The sequence below is a fragment of the Tursiops truncatus genome, chromosome 16 (genome assembly GCF_011762595.2).
Source record: "Tursiops truncatus isolate mTurTru1 chromosome 16, mTurTru1.mat.Y, whole genome shotgun sequence".
In the NCBI taxonomy this organism is placed as follows: Eukaryota; Metazoa; Chordata; class Mammalia; order Artiodactyla; family Delphinidae; genus Tursiops; species Tursiops truncatus.
The window spans coordinates 48,885,424-48,911,608 of NC_047049.1; the positions used below are offsets into that span (position 1 = coordinate 48,885,424).

General features: G+C 48.0%; 1 protein-coding gene across 3 annotated transcripts in view; it reads left to right on the forward strand.

The window, feature by feature from the left end:
• The window catches only part of GRID1 (glutamate ionotropic receptor delta type subunit 1), a 666,519-nt gene that overhangs the window by 592,181 nt on the left and 48,153 nt on the right, over positions 1 to 26,185 (forward strand). For all 3 annotated transcript variants that reach the window (XM_073793383.1, XM_033841989.2, XM_033841990.2), the window contains one exon: positions 19,301 to 19,496. In XM_073793383.1, coding sequence (XP_073649484.1) covers positions 19,301 to 19,496 — 196 coding nt within the window. The remainder of the gene's footprint in view (positions 1 to 19,300; positions 19,497 to 26,185) is intronic.

The following is a 26,185-nucleotide window of genomic DNA, read 5'->3' on the forward strand; positions in this document are numbered from 1 at the left end:
GAGGGGTAAGGCTGGGTGGTCAAACTGGAGATGCAGGAAGAAGCCTAGGATGGAAGATGGGTTGGGAGCCACACCAGAGGGGTAGAGGAGTGGAGGGAGAGGGAAGCTAGAGGCTCAGGAAAGTGTGAGCACGGTTGTATGTGCATGTGTTTTGTTTTTTATATTCTGCAGCTGACTTGTCCACATTGGAAATCATTTGCCTTTCATGTCTTTCAACATGTCCCCTAGAGAAGCACTGGGAGTCTTCTCAGAACCCCAGTTCCCTCCTCTGTGAGATAGCACTGACTTCCCAAAAGTTCTGTGATTGTGGAAAGAGATGCCATCAGCAAAGGGCTCTGCACAGTGCCTGGCACATAGTGGTCCTCAATCAATAGACTTCCCACCATCCTCCACTTCTACTCACCCCACCCTCCCCCCAGAGCCGTAGGAGAAGACCATGTCCTGGCTTCAGGTTATGGCCATGAAACACCCCTTGGCGAGGGACATGGAGTCGAACTTGGTTAGGGCCTCATGCTTGCTCAGGCCTGTAGTGGGGAATCCTGTGATTAGCCCTGTGTCATCCTCTGGGGGAATCAAGGGGATTGCTCACTTGGATGATGCTTTCCAAACCCCCGATTTCATCAGTGCAAAGCCTCTGTGGTTTCCCATGTGTCCTCTGGGTCACTGCTTTTCCCTCTGGCCTCCCGAGCTCTGGACGCCTTAGAGCACACTCGCATTGTCATGACTTGGCTTCTGGACTCACAGGAAGAGTCCTGAGCAGTTGAGAAGGCATTGACCAATGCGACTTGGATGTGCCACATTGAGTGTGAAAATTGGTGGCCTTTCTTAGGAGCCTTGCCTTACTCTGCTGCTGAAACGTAGGATAAGGTCTACCTTAAAGCAGTGGCAGGTTTTATAACAGCCCCTCGGGCACTGTGCAAAGTCTACTGCATAGGGTTCTGGGAGTCCTGGCAAACTCAACAGCTGTGTGTCCTTGGAAGAGTGTCCTTACTGGGCCTCACTTTCTTTTTCTATAAAATGCAGGGATTTTACAAGATTTCTAAAGTTCCTTCTCATTCCAACAGTTTGCAAGCCTGTCAACAACTTAGCTGCTACCCTGGTCTGACACAGAAGCAGAACATCTCAGAAGTGGCTTCTCTTGACCCAGCCCACTAAGCAAAGCAGGCTTCAGATTAGGGTCAAGAAAAGTCACGTTTTCTTCCCTCCACTGTAGAGCTCCACGTTGGGAGGACACACATCAGCTCGCACACACCCACTCAGAGGTGGCCACACAGGTACACACACACGCGCGCGCGCACACACGCACATCAGAGCCACATACTCTGTTGCTCACACCCGGAAGGGAAGGGAATCTGATCTCTCTGTGCATTGCCTGCCTCCTTCGACTCCCCTGTCTGCTTTTGGCTGAGAAGGGCAGGGCTGTTGGTGCATTTTCCTCCTTCGGATTCCTCCTGGCACCTCTGTGTCAGAACATTCCTGACTCCTGCGTCTGACAAGCTGTGGGATGTGCACGTGTGCCTGATGCCCTCACGTGGCTAATGTGCCTTATATCATAATAACAGTGGTCAAAACATACAGTATCTTGGCACGGGCTTTTCCTCTGAACACGGGGAGAGCTCAGCTGGTGAGATGTGTGTGATCGTTGGGGAGCTCGCCTTTGCCTGTTGCTCGGGGGACTGTGGGGATGGTGGGTGAGAGCACTGGCTCAGCCTGAATGGATGGAGAGGTGGGGAAGGAGGAGGTGCCACTTCTTGTAGGGGAGGGAAGCCAAGTCAGACAGTGGAGCCAGGAGCCGAGGGGAGCAGAGGGACCCAGGAACAGGAACCATGCTCAGAGCTTACAGTGATGACACGCACTGCAGCAGGACAGTCTGAACTCATCCACTCACCAGATCTTTATTGATTACCTACTGTGTTCCAGGCACTGTGCTCAGTTCTGGGACCTACTGGGGAAGAAGGCAGACCTATGGAATGTTCTCATGGAGCTTAAAGCATGGAAGGAATGCAGGCTAGGGAGCCATATTGCCTGAACTCACACCGGGGACCCAGTATTTAATGGAGGCATGGCATTGGGCAACTTAGTTAACCTTCTGGGCCCCGGACTCCCCTTCTGTAAACTGAGAACAATAATAGGCCCTGCCTGAAAGGGTTGTTCTGCAAATACTCAGAACGGTGCTCTGTACATAGTAAGCACTCAATAATCTTCTCTTATTTGCCTTCTTCTTCTTCTTTTTTAAAATAGCAGCTTATTAGGGGAACGAGCAAGATAATAGGAGATATATAATACAAGACTTTGGTTAAAGAAGTGTTGCATATCAGGATGCCTGCCCCTGTAACATGGGGATCACAGAAGGATGCCAGGGGTGAAATCTGTTCTACTTTCCTGCTCTTAGTGAGACTGAGCTCATTCTATCTGTTCCTCTCTGCTTCTGCTTAGTTCTCACCTCCTTACAGCCCAGTGAACATTCTCTGTATTTTCCTGACCTAGGGCAGCACTGCTGTTGGAGGAGGAGGGAAATCTGAGAAAGATTGAGGAGGTCAACTTGAACATGCCTGTTGGGATATGACAGATGGGAGGAAGGCTGAAGTGAGGAAGCAGGACAGCCCAGGTCCTGGCTCCAGGGCCTGGGTGGCTGGTGAGGCCTGACCTGATGTGAGGTGTACAGGGGAGGGGCAGTTGGGACCAGATAAGTTTTAGATGCTCACAGATGTCCAGGTGGAGATGCCCAACAGGACATTATAGTGAGGGAGCTCAGGATGAGGTGAGGTCACATCTCCTATAGTATCTGAAATCAGGGCATACAGCACAGGCGACTATTGAAACTGATTTACTGACTGCAGTGAAATTGACCTAAATAATGCAACGCAAACGTGGAGTCTCTAAAATCATCCACCATCTCCTCATGCCTTACAAGTTAATCCCAACTAAATCTCATACTTGTCCATGGAGAGTTGCTAGTACCTGCCCCTCCCTGGGGAGAAGAGCTTCCCCGGCTGGGAAGTCCAAGTCCCGTTGTAGCCTCTGCTGTTGGGAGCGGAAACAGCAGGCCATGGTCTTGCAGCGGGAAGCTCTGACCCTGGAGGGATGTCCCATCAGAAGGACTCTCCCAGGACTGGTCCCCTGGACAAAGCCTTCTCATTGTACCCTGGCCTCTGATACCTCCTGTTTGATCAGAACAGTGCAGGGCGGTGATTTTAATCAAACATGGTCTTGAATTCTGCTGAGCCGTTGACTGGCCATACTGGGCCTCAGTTTCCTCATCCAAAATGACACCACTCTGTGTCAGTATATTGTGAAAGTCGAGCACATAATAGCTATCCATTAAGTATGAGCTACTCCCCAGGCCATATCAAGGGATGTTTACAAAAGTGGTGGCCTAGTTTTCTACGAAAGAGGTGGGATATCAGATAGTCACTCTTGGTCTAGTTTCTTTGTCTGGTTTCGGGAGCCATTTGGGAGAACCAGAGCCGTGACCTCCAGGGGTGAGCTGTGTGCACTCCTCTCCCCCCTCCCCTCGGTGGAATTATGCTGATCTTGCCTGGCAACGTGCCTCTCTTCCTGAGACAGCCTGGAGATGCATATTTATGTATTTCCAGTCACACCCCCAGAGCTCAGATTTTCCTGTCCTTGGTGTCACTTTAATTAATACACTCCCGTGTGCTGGGTGACAAAATTAGGTTGCAGGGGTGGCAGGCGTTTATATCACGAAGGGAGAGAAAAAGGTGTCTTGCATCATTTTCCTTCCTGAACTCCGTTATTAATCTTTGCAATCAATACTCCTTTATTTTTGGCTCCAGGAGGTGGTAGGGTAGAATCAGACTGTCAAGCCATTTAAGGCCACATCTGCGTAAGTAATAGAGATGGTTTGTTACTTTCACTCCAGGTGAGGTCATGTGTCCCTGGCTAGATGTGCCAGGGCCAAGCTCTGTGATTCTCATGCCAACTTTATGATGTGTTTGATTTAGGTAAAGTGCCTGGAACCTGCTGGGATGAAGTTGTTATTAAACACCATCTGTAGTTTTCACTTTAATTAATATCATAAGAACTAGGATCTCATGCTTTCATTACCATGTTAACCCTTTACAACCATTGGAAGAAGCAGGGGGAGGTAGGAGTGTGGACTAGATGGCTCTTTAGAGACCTTTGGATCTGTGTGTTGACATCCTTCATCCCGAGCCCCAGGGCTTTGAGTGCATGTCTTGGGCTGGTCACTGCCCAGGTATGACCCTGGGGATGCTGGAGTTTTCTTGTATGGAAAGGAAACTGGAGTGTATAATAGAGGAGTCTACTGAAATATCAGTCATACCTATTTCCCTGACTCTGTAAGGGAATATACTTCAGCAACAACACTAATAATAATTGGAATGACAGCATCGATGCATATCATTTACTGGAGAAAGAGGGAGTTATACAGTAATGTGCTAGAAGTTGCCTAAGTGCTTTACATAAATTTTATCATTTGTTTGTTACCATATTGAACTATTATTGCAGATGAGGAAACCGAGGCAGAAAACCAGTTCACACAACTGGTAGGTAGCAGGGCCTGGGTTCAAATGTAAGCTTGTTTGAACCAAAGCCAATGCTCTTCACTGGCATACAGCACTTAATAAGATATTCATGCTGAAAAGCTGAAAGGAAAGTCTCCAAGTTGAGAGGGGACCTGTTGTGCCCTCCTGAGTTTCATTTCCTTTGGGGAAATGAAATCTCAGGTTCTATTATCTCTGCCACCACCATCTCCAAGGTACCCATGGCTACAGCTTCAAGCTCGGCTCTCAGTAAAGAGACAGAACTCATCCCTTGGGTCCCCAAGCACAGCTAAGGTTGGCTGGGACTTTGAAATGCTTCCTCAGCCCATGCAGGATGATAAAACATGAATACTTCAGACATTACAAGAGATTAAAAAACTGAAAACATAGACTGTGAGTTGAAGTGTAGCCTCAACGTCATCCTCTAATTCCAAGAGAAGAGCATTTTGGAGTCAGACACCGCTAGGGAATCTTTGCTCACACCCCTACTGGCTGCAGGACCACATAAGTCACCTATTTCATATGCCGTGGCTTCCTCATAGGAAAATTGAGATGTCCATATTTAGCTCTCTTGGGTTTCATGAGGATTTTGACAGGTGCCTGAGACATAGTAGGTGTTCTTTACACAGTATGATTCTTCTTGCTGAAGGCTCTTACATGTGAGCTCTCAGGCTGTGATCTTTGACTCCCAGCTAGGAGCTCCTTACTGAGACCTGACTTCTGTGTTCCTGTTCTACTGCACATCAAGGTCAAGTGACTATTGCAGAGCCTCCAGAAGAGAAGAAAAGGAGAAAAAACATGGCTGAGGCAGCAGAGATGTGTGCTTATACATCCTTCATCCACTCAATCAAATGGAAGTGCACTGTCTACTTAGTGACTCTTGTGATCTGGGAATAAAGGTCCAGGAACAGCCTGGCCCTGGTGCTCCAGGTTCTGAATCCCAGGAGACACGGGAGGTGGCTGTGAATGTGGATGGCCTGTGAACATGGCAGGAGGGGGACATTTGAGGCAGAGCCTTGATTTGGGCAGACACAGCAGTCTGGATGGGTGGCAGACACAGGGCACCCCATCTTTGAACAACATAGTCCTTTGAAGGTTCCCATGGAATGCTCATTTCTCTTGAAGATGACAGCCAGCATCTTCCTAAAATTTACCATCAACCCTCCCTGCTACATCGAGGAAGGGGTTGGCTTCGCTTTGGGTTTGTGGCTGGTTTTTGTGCATTTTTCTTTCATCCCTAGGCACCGTGGGGACCATATTATGCTGCTAAGGGTCAGGGAAGCCCACAGAGACCTGAGCAGATACCTTTGAAGGTGGTTAATTTGCTTTGCCCCATTAGGTGGGTTGTGGCCACAGCCTCGGTGTAACTTGGAGACAAGCTCCCGAGACCTCTGCTTCTGGGGAGGTGGCTGTCAGCTTCCCATAGGGGCAAGTCTCCTGGCATCTGGACAAACTGGATTTTAATTGCTAGAAGCCTGTTCTTTGTGGGGTCCTCCTCTCGGTGGCTCTGAGCCCTGACAGACACTGAAAAATGAGATTCCAGTTTTCAGAGAAAACAGTCCATGGCACTGCTGCTTTGTCAGAAGAGGGAATCCTAAATAAGATGAGGTTTTGAGTTCCAGCCCAGGCCATAGACTCATGAGATATCACGGTGCGGGGAGATCTAAGAGAGCATCTTGTCCAGGGGTTTCAGTCACGAATGTTTACGGGGCTGTGCAGAGAGTGTCCATGAGAGTCTAAGAGCAGCGGAGCTTGTGATGACCCAGAAATCACATGCCCACGTTAAAACCATTCGAATTTAACACAAACACTACGCTGGACCAATCCAGCCACTCCTGGACCTGTCCTGAGGACTGGCGGCTTATAACCATGACACAGCCTAGTTTTCTCATTGAATAGTTAGGGAAACTGAGGCAACTGTTGATCAAGTGTGTCCCAGGATCCAGCACTATTCTCAGGGCTTTTCCTGAATTCACTCAATCTTGCGAGTAGCCCTGTTGTATAGATGAGGAAACCGAGGCACAGAGAGGTTGAGCATCTTATCCAAGGCCATAGAGCTAGCAGTGTAGTGTGATACTCACAACCACAGTCTGACTCCAGCACTGAAGCCCTGGACCCCTGCCCCGCACTGTCACCCCAGGACGGGTGCCCCTCAGAGCAGGGAGGTGCCGTGTTCTCTAGGCAGAGCCCAGAACCCAGGTCCCAGACCTCCCAGATTCACCAAAGTAGCCCATGTTGCTTCCCTAACTTGCTCCTGTTTCTCAGGAGGTACCACGTCAAGGTGTAGAGCCAGGCTTTGCAGCCGGAACAGACAGATGTACATGCTCAGCTCTAGTGCTGATGCTACATGGTCTTGGGTAAGTTGGCGTAAGTCTCTAATTCTTGCAGAAGTTAGTTCGCCTCACAGAGTCCTGAGAATGAGGACTGTAATAACTTCCATCCAGAGCTATTACGAGGATCCAGTAATAAAAGAGGAGATGGCACAGGAAGGCTTGCATATATTTGGATGCCCCCACTAAGTGCCGGAATCCTTCTCTTTGTCCCCCAGGCTGCAGAAACTTTTCCAGAAATTTCTCTGGGGTGCTTTATGTAGTGTTCCACAGCTAGGTGTTTTGCTCCCATCAGACAGTCTCCTGTTGGACACTGCAGAGCTGTCCTGAGTGTTTTGCCCAAACCCTAAGAAGTTAATGGGATGAATTATCTTAGAGAACAAAAAGCAGGACCATGTGTAGTTCTGCCAGCATCCCAGTGCTGCAGCTGTAGGCAGTGTTCCTCTGCTCGGGCACAGCCAGCTTCCGACAGTGCCTGCCTGGGGACTGAAGCAGACAGCCTCTGTCACTAGCCAGAGAGAGTGTCAGATCAAGGCCGTTTGGCTGGTGGGACTTTCTGGGGTGGTGCGGCTGGCACCTGGCATTGCTAATGGTGCTAGAAGAGCCTTTTGTCCAAGAGAAAACCAGCTGTAACTGAATGGTCCACAGCAGGGACATCACCCCAAGTTGGAGCTGGTTTGGGAAGGCCTCTCTGGCATCTCAGAGATACAGGCCTGGGAAAGCTCGGGATCAGACAGACCAGCAAGCTCAGCTTGGCCCTGGCATGGGGCTAGCCCTAAAAACGTCATCATTTCCTCATCTAGGAAGGGGTCGAATAACTTGTCACGAAGTGTGTTTCCGTAGATGAAATGAGCTGACCCTCGTGTAGCACCTGGCACAAAGTAGGGCCCCCTCCGTCCCTGAACCAAGCAAGACTCATCAGTATCAGAACATACCTCTGTCCTCCCAACTCCCTTCCCTAACCTCTCCATCGGCGTCCATATCCTTGTTAAGTGATTATTCTGCAGACTGATTCAGAATGGCTAGCATCCTGTGGCTTCACATTTAATTACAGCTGGGTTTGTATTGTTCAATAACAGACTCACATGCGCTAGTATTTTCTCTCCAGCTTCCCCACATGGCAAGGGCCTGAGTCTCCAATTTCTTGCGCAAGGAGTGCTAACTGCCCAGGCCCATAAACACACTCAAGTGGGCAAGATGTGTCATGTGCTATGATCCCTGCACTAGATGCTTTGGTTGGTTTCCCCGTCATACAAATCTGCCTCCTATGAGGTCACCATTCTGCTACCGAAGAACCCATAGCTGCTCGTTTATTTTAACATTTGTCAGAGCAAATGACATCCCTTAATCTGAGTGTCCCAGCCCTCCAGCCATACCCCTCTCCCTCTTTCCTCTCTTCTTTCTGCCCTGGAGTCCTTCCATGCACACACATACATGCACACACCCAGGCCCTGAACACATGTGCACAGGCGTGCATGCACACCCATGTGCATGCACACTCACGTGCAAGCACGTGGGCTCACTGTGACTCCTCAGCCCTGCCTTTTAAAACACGTGTGATAGCTTTCTGCAGTGCCTTCCCTGCTGCCCATTGTACAGGACGTGCCCACCTGCTCATCTCCCAGATGCTTGGACCCTGTAATTGTCCAGGGTACACCATCATTTTTGCTTTTCCATCCCATTATACTAGCCTATAAGTATTTTATGAATAATTATTTCCTCAATCCTATCCTTAGTGCTTCTTGGTTACTTACCATTTCTGCTCCCTTGTAGTAAACCATGAATAGTTCTCAGGAGGTTTTGCTCTCAAGACATCCATGGTTTGAAAATACTATCACCTTTGCACAGAACATCTTTTATTCCCCCTCCAATGTCAGTTTCCGCTTTCTCCTTAAGTCTCAACTTAAGCCCTGCCTTTCCTGCTAACCCTGCCTCCTTTTCCCCACCCTCAGTCTCTCATCTGCCAAGCTGGGATAGGTTCAACATCGTGTTCTAATGACTCTGAGCTTATTTCTAGCAATATATTCTGCACGATATTTTTGATCGTCTGCTTACTTGTTAATCCTCCACACTTAGCTAAGGGCTGCCTAACATCACTGTAGGATGGTGATCGAATGTGTGGGTTTTTGGATCAAGCCAGTCCTGAGTGGGGAGATGGCTCTTCTTCTTGCTGCTTCTGTGGCCTTCCATAGTTGCTTAATCTCCTTGAGCCTTGATTCTTCATCTCTAAAAGGGAGGGATAATAATAACTTCATGAAATTATGGCCAAGGTTAAATGAAGCAATACCAATGAAGTCTTAGCACAGTGTCTGGAAGTTAGCATTACTATAGCTTTCTCCTAGCATATCAAGTGACTGCATGCTGGGGAAGCTGACATAATAGAGGGACTCAGTCAGACATCTGGAAAGAAGGAGCAGAGGGAGGGGAAGAGAGTGAAAACAAAAGCCAGCAGGGAGGGAGGAGACTCAGGCTGTTTCTCCAGAGCACAGAGGATGCAGGCTGTGCCAGGAGACAGTGAAGGCACCTTCACACCCTCCCGGAGGGCTGCCGCTATGATTTGCATTTCAGTCACATTTATGACAGCCTCGCAATGGAGTAAGAGCCCTAACACTGATGTATTAAAGGTTAATGGTGCGTCCTGCTTTTGTATGGATTTGTGGCGGCAAATATTTGTGGGTGCGGAGAGCTGGGAGCCAGTCGTGTTCCCGGCATGGTGGTATTGCCGCCTGGTGGAGCTGTTTGTGTGGGGCTCCCGCCGAGTAGGAGGGGCATGGGAGCTAGGGAGGCAGAGAGCAGCTGCTGGGGATGCAGACCCAGGAGGAGACTCTCAGCCAGTGCTGATGTCCATCAGATCCATAAGGAAGCTTGATCCTGAAGCTTCCAGACCCTGAGAAGGAAGCCCGTGGAGAGCCCAGCCTGATCCCTGGGCTTCTTGGTGATTTGCTCCTGGCCTGGCTCTGACCATGTAGCTCTGTGCTGTACCTCCTGGCCCAAGGCTACAGCTCTCCCATTCAGACTCCCCAAGCCATCAGTATGCTTGCTTCTCTGCAGATGACCGGCCCACGCTTGTCCTGAAAGGACACTGGTCAACCCAAGACCTTTCCAACAGAATGTCCAACCTAGATAATGGGAAAGTGAGAAAAAGGCTAATTCGTTAATATATTATTCATGCACATAACAATCCATGTTTATTAGAGCATCTACTATGTGCCAGGCACTGTTGTAGGTAGGGGGGATATTACCACAACTTGGCTGGAACTTCCCTGGTTTTAGCACTGAGAGTCCTGTAACCCAGGAAACCTCTCTGTCCTGTGCAAACTGGGATGATTGGTCATGCAGGTGTAGGCACTGGTGACATTGCAATAAGCCAGACAAGTCCCATTCTAGGGGGAGAACTGCCATGAAACAGCCTGTCATATGTTTCTTTGTTTTTATCATATAATTTAAAGAGGGTGGTATTTTATAGAGGGTTGTCAACAAAGGTCTCATGGAGAAGGTGACATTTGATGTTCCCAAAGCACTGAGGGAATGAGCCAATTAGAGATGTGAGGGAAGAGTATAGGACGTGGAGAAAAACAGCTGCAGAACCCCCAAGGCAGGAAGGCAGAGCAGCCAGTGTGGTGAGAGCAGAGGTATTGGGTCCAGATTGTGTGTGACCTTTCAGGCCACGTGAGGATTGAGGGTGTTTCTTGGAGAGGTGAGAAGCAATTGGAGGGTTTCTAGCAATGAGGTCACACGATCTGACTTAGATTTTGAAAGGATACCCTACTTATCCCCCAAGTAACAGACTATAGAGTTAAAGGTGGAAGCAAGAAAACCACTGGGGAGATGATCTCAATATCCAGGTAAGACACAGAGTGGTTCATCGTGAACGTGATGAGAAGCAATGTGATTCTGCATCTATCTTGATGGCAGAAGATATCAAACATGCTGAGATTGTATGTAAAATATGCAAGAGAGAGGAATCAGTAGTGACCCCATGGCTTTTGGCTACAGCATGTCAAAAACAGAGCAACATTTGACTGAGGTGGATGAACTAAAAACAGAGCAGTTTTGGTGGTAGGTTTGGGGGTTTGCGATTCAAGAACTTGGATTTGAACATGATTGGTGTAGGGACCTAATAGCCATCCATATGGAGATGTCAGGGGGCAGCTGCCTAAAGTCCGCGGGGTGGATCAGGGCTGGGGTGGTCCAATGGAGCCAGCAGTGTATAGATGTATCTACAGCCAACTGACCTGACCAGATTGTGGTGAAGGGGGGTCACCAGAGAAGAGAAGGAATCTGTGGATTGAACCCGGGACACCCCAAGATTCAGAGTCTGAAAAGAGAGCAAGAACTAGAAAGGAGATGGATAGGGAGGTGCCTGCAAGGTGGGAGAGCTAAGAAAGGTGCCGTCCCAGCAGCCAAGTGACGGAGGGACAGATTGATCAAGTTTGTCAAATAAATGCTGGTGGGTGGGAGTAAAGTGAAGACTGGGAATGGGCCACTGTGCTTGAGAGATCATTAATGACCTTGACAGAAGCAGCTTCAGTTGAGTGGTGGGATGAAAGCTTCAGCTAGGTTCATGAGAAATGGGAAGAGAGTAATGGAGGCAGTGACCATAGACAGCTCCCTGGAAGAACTGGAGAGTGGTTGGAGGAGGATGGGAACTCAAAGCAGGATTTTTTTGTAAAAGATAGAAGATGTATGGGTTTGTATGCTGATGGAAATGACCTATAGAGAGAAGCAATTTCATGATGTGGGAGATAAAGATGACACCTGGAAGGGCAATGTACTTGAGAAAGCAAGAAAGTCTGGGATCCAGGAGACAAACAGTTAGAAATAAATAGGAGCAAAGACAGAGCCAGTGTGTTGAAAAGCAGGTATTTGATGGTTTTTGAAAAGGAAGTTCTTTATAGAGAGGCAAATTTCTCTACTGATTGCTTCTACTCCCTTAGGAAATTGGAAGTAGGGTCCCTTGTCTGAGAGTCATCTAAGAGAGTGAGAGGGTGAATTGAACAGGAGAATTTAGATTGCCAGGCAGCCTTAGGGGTCACTTGAGGTTAGTGGTCATGATTCTAAAGTTCGGCCCGTCACTGTGCTAGTCTCCAACTTGGATTTTCTCCAGCCATATTCAGCTGTAAACACAGAGTTGTTTTTAAACTAGATTTGATTCTTCCAGAAAGCATGAACTCAGCACACACTGTCTGTCAGACCATATGAGGGGTGACAGGGATCCAGAGATGTACACAGACTCCAGCCCTGAGGGAGCCCACTGTCAAAGTGGGGGAAACAGGCATGTCAGTAGCCACATGAAGTCCAGGAGGTAGGATAGACTAAGCGGGGAGCACATAGAGGGGGCATGGGCCCAGGGGGGGAATCCACTCTTTCTACTGGAGATGACAGCTGAGCTGATTCCTGAAAGAAGGGTGGGTTTTAGTCACATGAAGGCAGGGAACTGTGTGGGGAACAGACAGTGAGCCTGAGTGAAGGCTCAGAGGCCTAAGAGAGCAGGACATCCACCAGGCTAACACCCGAGAGCAGGGTAGTCTGAGAAGAGGCTGGAGGAGGTAAAACCGGAGTACAGAAGTCTCCATGGGCTGAGCACCCTTTGCCAATGGTATTGGAGGTCCCCGGATTAGACCCAGTGAAAGATGTGGATATCCAACCTCTGCCACGTGCCAGGGCCTGGGCTCGGTACCTGGCCCAGAGTTATCTGGCCTGACTGAGGTGATCCTTCAGCACCTATTACTGAGCCCTGCTCACTTCCAGGGTCTAGACTGCATTTAGCAAATCACAAACATGGGACGCGTATGCCCTTCTTTCAGAAACTCATGTCTAGCCGCCCCCATCTGCTTTGGCAGCCAAGGGCACCTGAGCTGGGCTGAATCCAAGCAGGAAATGTGCAAGTAAGGGAAACTCCAGCCTGCTTTGGTGAGGGAACCTTGGTCCTGACGGGCCCTGGATGCCCAGGATGGCTCAGCCCCCTTGGGGTTAATACGGGCGTGTTTGTTTTGCTCCATGGATGGAAGATGCGACTATCACAGCCCCTTGGAGCCCTCTCCCTACAGTCAGCGAGGCACGAGTGTAATGGGGCAGGAGAGAGGCCTCTTTCTTCCAAGCAGATCTTGGCTGCAGGGGCGGTTGGTGGAAGGGGTGGACGTGGAGGTGACAGAAGAGCGCAGAGCTAAATTCCCAAGGCCCAGAACTGACACTTGGGCAGCAGAAGGATTTGTTAAATCATTCAGATCACACTTGTGTTTACAACGTAATAAAAAATGCAAATTTTACAGAAATACATTTATACAAAGTGGAAGTCTCATTACTGTTCAGTGCACATTCCTCCTGTTTTTGTCCCTATATTGACATACATTTATTAATGGTTACTCTTTATAAGAATGGAAATATACTACATCCAAATGCATTGAGGTTTTTTTTTTTTTTCCTTAGCGTACTTTGGGCATCTTTGAATTTCAATAGTAATCAAAGAAATGGGATTTGGAGGGAAAAGAATGTGGAGGGAAGATTGGGGGAGGGAGTGAGCACACATCAGCTGGGTACCCGGTGCCCACCGGGCCCTCTGTGACTGGCACGTGGGGCACACTTTTGAAGAAGGGCTTCCTGGCCTCCTGTGTCCTACAAAGAGGCATTTTCCTGCCATGTGACCCTCATCTCGGTGGGTCACTAAGTGTCCTCATACAGTGTTAACCTGACAGTTTCCTGAGCTGGGATACAGTCACTCAGATGACAGCCTGTAGATTAGATACAAAGGAGCCCCGTGTAATATCCAGCATCGCCTGCCCCAGCCTCCCAGCGGGGACCCTGGTCCACGTTAAGGGGGCCATTCCGGGGGAGAGAGGCTGATGAGCTTCGAGCCTGCCGGCCTCTGCTCCTTGGAAGGCAAGCGTCTCCAGGTCTGAGCCCTGCCCTCAGCAGTCTCTACTCTCACCTCCTCCCAGACCAGGTCACGAAAAAGTGGTGAAGAAACACACGCCCTCGATGTCAGCTCCAATAGCTAAAACACCCCCCTGCATACTTCATATAATCACTTCCTCCATCATTTTCTGTAACCCTTACTTTGCTTTATTACTCTTCGTAGCACTTTTCATCACTGGAAACATGACATCGGCAGTCGGCTGACTACGTCCCCACAGGCCACATCTGGCCAGCAGCCTATTTTCCTGCAGCCTGCAAGCTAAGATTGTTTTTCTTTTTTTGAAACATTTTACAATGTTCTAAAAAAAAAACCCAAAACACAAAATCAAGGAATATGCAACAGAGTGGTGTGTGGCCCTTACTACCTACGTACGTGCTCTCTGTCCCTTCCCAGAAAATTTGCTGACCCCAGCATTTTGTAATTATTGGTTCTTTTGTTTGTTGCTCATATGTTTGTTTCTCTCTCCCACCTCCATCGTGCAAACTCCCCAAGAGTGGGAACTTTGCGTTGCTCATATCCTTAGACCTAGAACAGTGCTTGACAGAAGCAGATGCTCAGGAAATAGGATGTTTTTTCATTGGATGAAGGAAAGAATGAAGACCCTGAGATGCCTTTCAGGGCCCAAGGTTGAGAAGCATCTTGGAGTGTCTCAGCCTTCACCTGAGGTCCTGTTCGCCTTGAAGAACCCAGGTCTGGGGTGGAGAGAATGGGAAATGTGGCGGAGCCCTGGGTTGGAGCCACTGCATGGGAGAAGGATTAGAGAGACTGGAAGCACAGGGGGAGCCCTGGGAAGAAGCTCAGGAAGGGCAGGGAAATGGGCAGCTCTGGTACCCAAACGTCCCGGAAGGAGGCTGTGGAACCTGACCAGGCAATCCCAACTGATTGGCACAGCACCATTCTTGTCGAGTCAGACACGAGAGAGAAAAGTGAGGGGGCTTCCCTGGTAGCGCAGTGGTTAGGAATCCGCCTGCCAATGCAGGGGACACGGGTTTGAGCCCTGATCCGGGAAGATCCCACGTGCCACAGAAGCAACTAAGCCCCCGCGCCACAACTACTGAGCCCACGAGCCACAACTAGTGAAGCCGGTGTGCCTAGAGCCTGTGCTCTGCAACAGGAGAAGCCACCGCAATGAGAAGCCTGCACACTGCAACACAGAGTAGCCCCCGCTCGCCGCAGCTAGAGAAAGCCCATGCGCAGCAACGAAGACCCAACTCAGCCAAAAATAAATAAACAAAGTAAATTAATTAATTGAAAAAAAAAAAGAAAAGAAAAGTGAGGCTGCCAGAATGATAGTAAAGGCATCTGTGGGCTGTAGTTACGACAGCTTCAGATTACAAGGATGAGCATCCCCACCTGCCTGTAACTTTTGGGGTACTCCACTATTTCCTTTTCTCTCACTCTCTCTTTTTCTCTTCTTGGCCGCGTCGTAACATGTGTGATCTTAGTTCCCTGACAAGGGATGGAAGCCGTGCTCCCTGCAGTGGAAGCACAGAGTCCTAACCACTGGCCCGCCAGGGAATTCCCATTCCTTTTCTCCTTAAGCAAGAATAACAGGGCTTTGGGGTTTAGATTTATCAGACCCGTGATGATGGCATCCCCACAGTTGTTGAAATCTGTTTTACATATACTGTATATTGATTCTCCTCTTGTTGCAAGTGTATTTATCTTCATTGCCAATGTAAGTATTTCTGTAACATGCAAAGATGTATTTATACATTCTGTGTTATCGATTTTTCTCATGCTGGAAACAAATTTATCTCTTTTTTAATGAAAATGTACCTGGGAAATAGTAAGATTGACTTATGGAGAAAGGTACGGGGAGGGAGGGAGGTGGTGCCGACCTGGGTAGACTGTCCTTGGCCGCAGCTGAAGGAGACATTGTGGGACTTCCAGGAGGTGCCTGTTTAATTGGAGGAAACTGCTCTCAGAGGCAAGGGATGCTTACAGAGTTCTTTTGTGAGACAGTCTGATGTGCTCACAGGAGTCAGCTATGCTTTCAGCTAGGGAAGATCCCAAAAATCAGCCATCCAGGCCAGGAGATGCAGAGAAGCAGCTCCTATTGGTCCCAAACCCAGTTTCAATAGGGTTCAATTGAGTAAAAGATACTGGCTCAGTGGAAAGCACGGGAGAGAGGCTAAGCTTTGCCATGGGAGGATTGTAACACTCGTCGTTACTAAAAGGTGAAGTAAGGAGATAGGCAGCCGAGCACAGAGCTGGGTGTCAGCCGCTAAGTGTGCATGCCTGCACAGGACACTTAATTAGTCAATCCAGACCCAGGCAGGCTTCCTTCTCTAGAAATCCTTCTTTTAGCTCTGGCCAACAGGCTAGGTGCTTCTCCTGTGTGCTTCCAGGACCCCTCATGCAGAACTCCACTTTAGTCCCTCTCACATTGTTTAGTTACCGTTGGTTTACTTCTCTGACCACTCATCACCCATCACTATGAACCCCTTGATGAGGCCCACCATGCATTCCTTGCCTAGGTGCCTCTGTGCCTTACCTAGTACCAACTAACTAACTAGCTAGCTAGCTGACTGTGGATGCGACGCCTGGTTGGATGACTTCAGCCAGTTGTATCGTGCATGATTTTGGTTTATAGAGGCACCACGTGTGCCTCTCCTCCATCTCTGTGGTGAGGGTGCTTGGACACTTCTAGCAGTTGTTGCTGAAGAGACTGTTTGGGGAAACATGCTAAATTAAGTGTGTTGCTAGCGCAGCCTTCTCCAGGCTAAGCCTCCCTTGCTTGTTTGGATGGGCGTCTTATCTGATGTGAACATCTGTCTTCTGCTGACTGATGGCTTGGAGCCTGGATGGCTGGCTGTTCTTTATTCCTCCTTCCATGTCCCTTCCAAAACTGAGCAATCGGACAAGAGAATAAGTGCCCCAGGGAGATGACAGCTTTGGTCCATGAGTAGTCAGGCCCTCCCGCCGGATTCCAAAGAGACTTAGGTTTAGTCACTCTGAAATATGATGGTAATACTTCCTGTGTGTTAATGAGCTTGGAGACCTTCCCTGAAAGAGGCAATGTGCATTTAAGTCGGGAAAGATCCTTCTACACAGACTCATGGCTACCGGAGATGATGGATGGAGGCCAGGGGGCTGGCACAGCAAAGATGGTGGTGGTGTTTTGGGATGGGAACAATGACCTCTAAGGGGACAGAAATGGACATGAAGCCAATAACATTTGGGCTGCCTGCTTGCATTCCAGAGATGCTCCCTGAGCCTCTGGCCAGGAGCTCCGTTGTGAATAAATAGCAAGAGGAGAGAGGAAATCTACCTTTCAAACATGGGGATGAAACGGTAGTGCTGAACTCCTTGGCGGTTACACATTCATTCCAGACTCACCGAAACTGCAGTAATTTAGAGCAGTTCAGTATTTAGACTCAACTGTGTAATTCATCCTGATGTTTCCCATTCATCAAAGCCTTGTGTTTGTTTGTATTACCATGAGAAAAATAAAAAATGCGGGGGAAAAAAAGATCCCTCTTCCTTTCATTACAGGCAGATTACGACAGAGTTACAACCCTTGGGGCCCTTTAAGCAAAGGAACATCTTGGTTTAATTAGATATAAATAATGAACAATAATTAGAAAGATTTCTTCATCAAATTTGTTATTTTGTGTTTTCTTTCATCTGTAATGTGTTGAAACGAATCCTGAGCTCTGTTTCTGGGCCATGTAGCAGTGCCTGAAGGAATTCCATGGAGTGTGTCTCCAAAACAGGAGGAAGCATTCATCGCTGGTTCCTCTGTGTGCAGGCTGGCAACTGTCCTGGATCTAGTGCTGAGGATGCAAATACTGGGCTACTTTGGCTCCATCTACTGAGGACCCAGCCATATAATAATAGCACAGAAGTATTGCTCCTAGTTATTGGGCACTGAGTTTACATCATTCACTGCTCTAAGAGTTGAACACATATCACCTCATTTCATCTTCACAGCAGCCTCTGCTACAGGCTCTGCTTCTAGCCCTATTCTTTTAAACATCTGGGAACTGAGGCACAGAGAGGTCAGCTAATTTGCCCAGGCCCATAGTGTTAGTGCTGGTGGAGCTGAGAGGCAAGGCAGGTAGTTGGACTCCAGAGCCCCTGCTTTACCCATTCTGCTGCGCTGCTTCCTGCAATCACAGTGAGATCTTACCGCCATAGAAGCCATGCAGGGTATAGAGATGGTCAGGGAGGTGGGGGATGGCGATGTCTTCCCACAGGGAAAGGTGGCAGCTGGAACTTCCGGGTGTTTGCAGAAGTGTATCAGGTGGATGAGTAAGATAAAGGGATTCCAGGAAGATGGAGCTCCGTGGTTTGGTGCCATAAACGGGGACTGTGTGGGATTTCTCATTTCAGCCTTGGCTTTGGGGTCCTGTGGATGCAGGAGCAACAGGGGAAGATGAGATCAGAAGATGGAGGGTTGTGTAGATCAGGTGGGAATGACTGGATCTCTTTGTGGGAACAGTAACTCAGTGAGAGGTGGGGATGATGATTCTGGTTGATTAAAAGGAGAGACAGATTCCCAGAAGAGAAATAAATAAAGAGGGATCAGGTTGGAGCCTGGAGAGAGAGGCTGGCTCACCATTGAGCTTTTTGTTTTTTGCAGTTCTGTCCTCTCAGCACACAGAGTCAGGTACAGCTCATCTCGGGACAAGTGAAAACTTTATGCCAGTTGGTCCTTCCTGATGTGACTCTTCCTTCTACCCCAAGGAAGGCACTGTTCCTCTGCCCCCAGCTCAGACATCTGCTCCTGGACAGCTGGTGGACCTACCTGACGTGCCCCCTCCCTGCGTCATGCACCCGGCCTGAGCTACGTGCTTCTCCTCCATATGCAACAGACTGAGGCTCTCAGAAGTGCTCTGTTTTATCTTCATCACCTTTTGAATAATTGTCAACACTTCAAAGTCAAGAGATTTCATGTACAAACCCAGATTTCTTTCTTTATTGAAAAGCAAACTGGGCGGAGATTCTTAAAAGGCAACCATTGGGTGGAACTCCAGAAGAGCTGCAAGCTGTGGAGGGAACATGCCTCTTCACTGACACAACCTCTGAGTGTGTGTCTGCCCCACGCCATCTCTGAGTGTCAGAGACCAGTCACCATCGTCAGTCTTGCCAACGTGCTTCTCTTTCCTGTGCTTCTGCAGGAATTTGAGCTGGAGACCTTAAGTGTACAGCCTCCCACGTTGCCCTGACTCTTTCATATTGTGACTGTCTGTCTGTATGTTTCTGCAGCTAGACTCTAAGCTCCTTGAGGGCAGGAAACATGTCTTTCTCATCCTTTTGTCCTTCAGGCTCAGCACAGAACCTGGTTTTAGGTGTTCAGTGACATTATTGAATTAATCTACACTGAGGAAACGTAACTGGGATAGAATGCGGCCCTGGCAAGTGGTGCTCCAGACTGAGGGACTCATACAGCTGGGGGTTGGCAGTGAAGGATGTGGACAGTGGCCACAGCCAGGCTCCGACCTCAGGAGGGCCTTGTAGCCCATGTGTGTCCCTGCAAGTTGCAACATGTACCCATGTTTCATGGCCATTTTGTATTTCAGGACATTCCAGGACCTGTCCAAACAAGTGGAGATGTCTTACGGCACCGTCCGGGATTCTGCTGTGTACGAGTACTTCCGAGCCAAGGGCACCAACCCTCTAGAGCAAGACAGCACATTTGCTGAGCTCTGGCGGACCATCAGCAAGAATGGAGGGGCTGACAACTGCGTGTCCAGCCCTTCAGAAGGCATCAGGAAGGTAGGCGAGAGCTGGCTACCTGGGCATGTGTGTGCTGTGACGGGGCCATGGGGACTGTCATCCTTGGGGTAGGAGATACCTTCCCAGAGGCATCTCCTTTGAGAATCCCTGTCACCTGCAAGGTGATCCATGTTAGCAGCCTAGGTAGACACTTCTCATAAGCATGTGGGTATCAGGTAAAGAGGCACACCTTCTTTAGGCAGACACCCATTTTTGGCCGGAGAAGCAAAGGGGCTGGTCCTTATGGCTTTTCTAAGTTTCCAAAGGGTCAGGGAAGAGCAGACAGGTTAAGCCCAAGACATGGACCTCCCTCCTCCTGGGCTCAGAGGATGGTGGCGCAGAGGGGTCTCCCCACCCCAGGTGAGAACACTTGACAAAAGCAGACGCAGAAGACCAGGTGAGAGGTAGGTGGCGGAGGGAGACAGGGTTCAGGGGAGGGTGGGCACACTGCAAGATCTAGCTGTGGAGCAGAGGTGTGCTTGGGAGATGGTGATAAGGACAGCAAGCCCAGGATGGAGGCTGATTGGGAGGAGGAAGGGCAGAAAAAGGTTAATGCATTCTTCAGCAGTGGGTTAGACTTCACTCATTTATTACAGTGAGTTACCACAGTGACCCAAATTAATCATGATCATCCCGTTATACAGATGAGAATCAGAGCCGTGGGTCACACTCCTCGTTAATTTTGATGCCTGGGGTTCCAGACTGAGGGGTTTGGTATTTATCTGCCACATGCTGCAGAACCCTTGAAGGTCCATGAGGAGGAAGGTGGTGGGATGAAGGCAGGTGTCATCAGGATGTTGCTGGTGGTGGCACATTCTTCCCAATGACCCTCACATGCAGAGGCTACTATCTCTTGGTCATTAGTGAATGATGCAAGAAAGATGTGCACCATGGCCAGCACTACTGCCTCTCTGGGTAGACCAGCTGTCCAGCCTGTCTCACTCAGCATCTCTTGCCTTCTGTTCCCTGTTCAACCTACCCCACCACCTCTGCAGAACCTTCACACACATGCATTCACACACACGTACGCACATACATGCACACACCTGTCCAGCCTGCCTCAGTGTGTCCTACCTTTCCCTACCCATCAATTCTACCTCTGCGGAACCTTCTTACAGGCTCTCACACAAAGGCACTCGTGCACACGCTCCCACTACTCACACACACTAATGCACACACATATTCATGTACACACATACCCGTGTTCTACATCCCCAGCCATTTGGCCATCCCTTAGCTTTACTGCAGAGGGCAGTGGATATAAGGGGGCAGTCTGAAGAAAGCTTAGGGGCCACTAGGACCCACCACCTTGCTCTTCATGATGAGAAGAGTCCTCAGCAGTTTGCCAGCCCCTCTCAGGAGAGCCCCAAGTGGGTCCAAGGAGAGAGGCAGAGCCTGAGTCCTGCTTCAGAAGCAATAGGCCCTGGCCCCTGAAGGCAGTGCTTTGTGTGGTGTGGGAGCCCCCCAGGGCACATGTGCTCACAGGGCAGTTAGCTTGGAGTGGTTTCTCCCTGTCATTTAGCAAAGTTGAGCAGCAGAGAGTGTCTGGGCTCTGGGGCCTGGCACGTTTGGGTGTGAATCCCAGTCCCACAGCTCACCAATGACATAAAATTGAGCACACCACTCTTCCTGTTGGGAACCTCTCAGTGTTGAGAGAGGCCTGGGCAACTTCCTGTTCTGGGTTCCCTTTAGACACTTAAAACATTTAAAAGTACAAGTTATGGTAGATTTGGAATGTTTATATTTAACCAAGTGATATCTTGACAAAAATAATAGAATGCAACATAAATGTGCTATTCCCATGCTCACAAGGTTTATTAAAACCTCTTACATCCTCGTGCACAGAGAAATACGGCGCTCTCACCTTGAGCTGCTGGGTTTTCTTTCATCCCTGACAGTGGATCTTTGTGGCTATAGGTGACCTCATTTGGAGATAATGAGCACAAAGTTGATTTAAGACCTTTTATGAATATAAGGCTTGGTCCAAATGGCCTTGGAGTTTCCCTTCTCTGATTTCCTTGTCTCTCACAAAGAGCCAATACTCCCATCCAAACTGGATGCTTATGAAGATTCATTGCAACAAGGCTACAAAAAGAACTTAGAAAAGAAAAGATAGCAGCTTTTGACTTTATCAAACTTCTGTTCATTACAAGGGACTTGAAAGAAAATAAAAAGGCAAGCCACACACTACGAGTGGATGTTTACAATGCATGCAGTCAATATAGGATTCATATCCTGTATGGATGTTATATGAAGAACTTTTACAAATTAATAAGAAAAGCTCAATTTAATAGAAAAATGGGCTAAAGACTTGTACAGGACTTTCACAGAAGAGGTACCACATATGGCCGATAATCACATGAAGAGATGTTCAAAGTCATTAGTGTCTCCAGAAAAGGAAACTCAAGACCATAAAGATATATCACTCACTTTACCTCAATTAGACTTGCCCCAAATGAGAGGTGGTAGAAAGGATGGGAGTAACAGGGGGTTAATTGCTGGTGGTAGTGTACTCAGTACAGTCACTTTGGAAACAAGTTTGTCATTCTAGTAGAAAATGGAACACTTGCATACCCTGTGACTCAGCAATTCCACTCCTATACATCCACCCAAAACAAACTTCTGCAGCGCCTCAGAAATAAGAAAGACCATGGTAGCATTGCTTATAGAGCCAGGACCCTGGAAACAATCCAGATGAGCATTAACAAGTTAAAAAATAAGGCCTGCGGGGCTTCCCTGGTGGCCCAGTGGTTGAGAGTCTGCCTGCCGATGCAGGGGACATGGGTTCGTGCCCCGGTCCGGGAAGATCCCACATGCCACAGAGCGGCTGGGCCTGTGAGCCATGGCCGCTGAGCCTGCACGTCCAGAGCCTGTGCTCCGCAACGGGAGAGGCCACAACAGTGAGAGGCCCGCGTACCACAAAAAAAATAAATAAAAAAATAAGACCTGCAATGAAATGAATGAACCACAGCTTGATGTAATAGTATGGATGAATCTTAGCTGAATAATATTGAGTAAAAAAAAGAGCATTAAAGGCAATTTCATATAGGTCAACTAATAGAAAATAACATTCAACATAACACCCTTTCAAACACAGGCATACACACATCCAAGGTAATGATAAAATATAAGACTCAGGGTAAGGGTTACTACAGATGGGAGAGACAGAGCAAGAGGAAGGAGAGAAGCATATTGTTGGCTCTAAGTCAGGGTCAGTGTTAGCTTTATAGTCACAGTCTTTCCTTTTTTTTTTTTAATTTTTCATTTCTCATTAAAATAAATAATTAATAAGTTAATTTTAAAAGAGGGCCGTTCCTAGACAAAAGGATGGGTGTCCTGAACCAAGGGTGGTGATTAATCTCATTCTTTGCACCTACCTGCTCTTTCAAATAAATAATTCCAAGCCAGCCAGGCAGAGTTTGATTTAAGACCTTTAAGACACACCAGCCGCTTCTCTCCTTGCGGGCGCCCAGGTGCAGGCCTACTCCTGGTGTTCCTCAAGAAGGCCAACGCCACCAATAATGCCCTCTGGAGCACGGTAAATCTGGAAATGGGTCGTTAGAGAGATATCTCCCCACCTCCTGTTTACTCCTAGTCCATAGTTGGCACCTTAGAAATCATCACCCTCTGGTGATATTTAGGGTCTCACGCATGAATAAAACAATGTTAAAAAAATACGTGGTGGGGGCTTTCCTGGTGGCGCAGTGGTTGAGAGTTTGCCTGCCGATGCAGGGGACACGGGTTCGTGCCCCGGTCCGGGAAGATCCCACATGCCGCGGAGAGGCTAGGCCTGTGAGCCGTGGCCGCTGAGCCTGCACGTCCGGAGCCTGTGCTCCGCAGCGGGAGAGGCCACAGCAGTGAGAGGCCCGCGTACCGCAAAAAAAAAAAAAAAAAAATACATGGTGGAAGATGCAAATAAGGGGTTCTTTATAAATGCCTAAAGCTTCATGGTACAGAATCTAATCTTTTTCCAGTACAGAGGATGTGTTGCTTTTATGACACATTCATTTTATAAACCCCAAGCCAGCTTTGGGGTCACAAATCTCCCACTTGCACTTGGATCTTTAAGAAAAAAAACTGACTGTCAGCATTAGGCAAATGTTAAGGGTTTTATAACTGGTGTCATATAAGTGAGTTTATAGTACTGTCAGAAAGTGGAGTGCACTACATTTTTTACTGCAAGGAGAGCTCAGATCCCACTCTCTAACCTTCCTTCTGCATGTGCCTGTTTGGGTGGCTACTGTACTTACATGCTTATCTGAAACTCTTCCTGTCCCCTGCCCCCTCTGGAACTGCTCCTCAGCTCCCAGGTTTTGACTTCAAATACCTTATGAATCCCCAGCCTGAAGCACACCAGACTGGGGATGGCTGTGCCCTGAGTGAGGGCCATATCCTGAATCCAGAAACTGTAAGGAAAAATCCAGCATATTGGGAAATATGGACATGATCTTGATATTCAGGGAGGAGGGGCTTCTCCGAATCCCAGACAGAACCCGCGTGGGTGCAATGCAGGCCGCCTGGCAAAGGTGAGGACTGGGTGCCCCCAAGGGATATCAGAGGAAACCGCTTTAGCAAGAGGAGGATGCTCCAACTTCTAATTTCCAGTTACTCTTTGGTGACCCTGGCTCCATTTCCAGAGAGTGCTTGGTAGTGGAACAATGTCTAATTGCTGCTAAAGTCAAGGAGCTTGGTGTTGAAAGTAACCTCAGAGAGCTGGTATTTTTTTTTTCCTTGTGCTGCAGCTTTTAATGACCTGAAACCAATTTAGGTGGGAAATTGCTTAGCAAGAGGTGATCACTTTTGCACAGTATCAGAACCAGAGAAAGGAATTATGTCATGGTTTCCCCCCCTGCTGTGACCTACTCCTTCATGCCAGCCATCACTCAGATAAAGAGGGGGCAGCCCTTTCTGGGCCCTGGCGAAGAAAGCAGAAAGGGATTTGGAAGCAGAGGGAAATTTATTTATTTATTAAAAGCCCACAGTGTGCAGTTTTTAGAGCAAACCTGCATGGTGTCCAGTAATTCTTAATAAATACTGAATTGTCCCTGAATGAATCATCTGTTTGTTGTCTGACTGAGCAGAAACACATAAATCAGGGGTGTAGTTGGTGTCATCAGTGAGTAGGTTACCCTCTGTGAATTCCTTGATGGGAGGAATGAGGTAAATAGCTTTATAGTCCCTTGTCTCTTGATACCCACCTCTTCGGAAAGAGGTCCTGCTGGTCCTTGGAGAGTAGAGAGAGGCTGCCTTCATTTCTCTCAGCCACCTGTACTTGTCAGGCGTGAGGCAGACTAGAGCAAGGGTCCACAAACTATGGTCCATGGGCTAAATCTGGCACACCACCTGCTTTTACAAATAAAGTTTTATTGGAACACACACTCGGTCATTTACATACTGTCTGTGGCTGCTTTTCTGCTACTTCAGTAGAGTTGAGTAGTTGTGGCAGAGACCATGTGGTCTCCAAAGCCTAAAATATTTCTTACCCTGGCCCTTTGTAGAAAAAGTTTTGAGGATCCCTAGCCCAGAGCCATGGGTGCTCCAGGGATACTGTCCATTGGTCAATGCCATCTGATAACTTATAGACATATCCAGTAGCTTATCATCTAAGCTCTATAAAACTACCTACTAGAGTATATAAGCACATCTAGCAGGTAGTTCCTCCTCTGGCTTTATGTCATCTAATAGCATGTCGGCACATGCAGGGATACATTATCTAGCTCTATGCCATTACCTAAGTTCCATACCATCTAGTAGCATACAGGCTTTGTCCTTTCTTGTTCTTTTCAGGCCTACCTCTGATGGCCCACAGTCTTTGCCCTCACTACACTGGGACCCAGCCTCACTCCTGACCTGGCCTAATTCCCCCCGAAATCTACTATGTACCAGGCACTCTGCCAAATGATCTACATATATTGTTCTATTTATCCTAAACAGAACTACTTGATTATTATTGTCTCCATCATGTAGAAATGGGACTGACCTTCAGGGAGATTAAGTGGCTTGTTCAAGGTCACGTGGACGTGAGTAAGCCATGGCACAGTCATGTCTCACTTCAACCTTGCCTCTTCCCATGAGGTTACATCCCATTTCTATACCCAATGTGTCCGCACCCCCTTGCATACTGTTTACTTGTGCTTCTATTTCTCTTCCTCTTTTACACCAAAGTAGCAAGATATATGCCTGGCTCCCATGTTTAAAAGCCTTAGCTCTCTTTCCATGTGACATAGCAAAGGTTATTTAAGTCTGTGATTTTATCTTTTGATTTCCCAATTATTAAAAATATCGATTAGAGAAACTCGGATGCAGAATTGAGCTGGCAAGTGGTTCGAATTTGTATGCTAATAACTTTGTCACATGGAATCTGACTTTCATGTTGTTGGTAAGACTTTTTAAATTTTTCTTTAGCTTGATCAACTCTATGAAGTAACACCCAGCATAACCCGATTTCTGTACAGTGTCAGGGCTAACCCAGGCTGCCAATTTATTAAGTCTTTCCATAAATCAAACCTAATATTTAATAACATTGTCAAATAGAATACAGTTTAATAGTTTAAATGTCAATCTTCACAGCTCATTGGGCTCTTTGAATAAATAGAGAAGTAGCTTGTTCCAGACCCTGTGGCTGGAGATAGTATTTTTCAGATGGAAGTCACTTCGCAGGCAAGCAGTTGTAACAGAAGGTTGTTTTT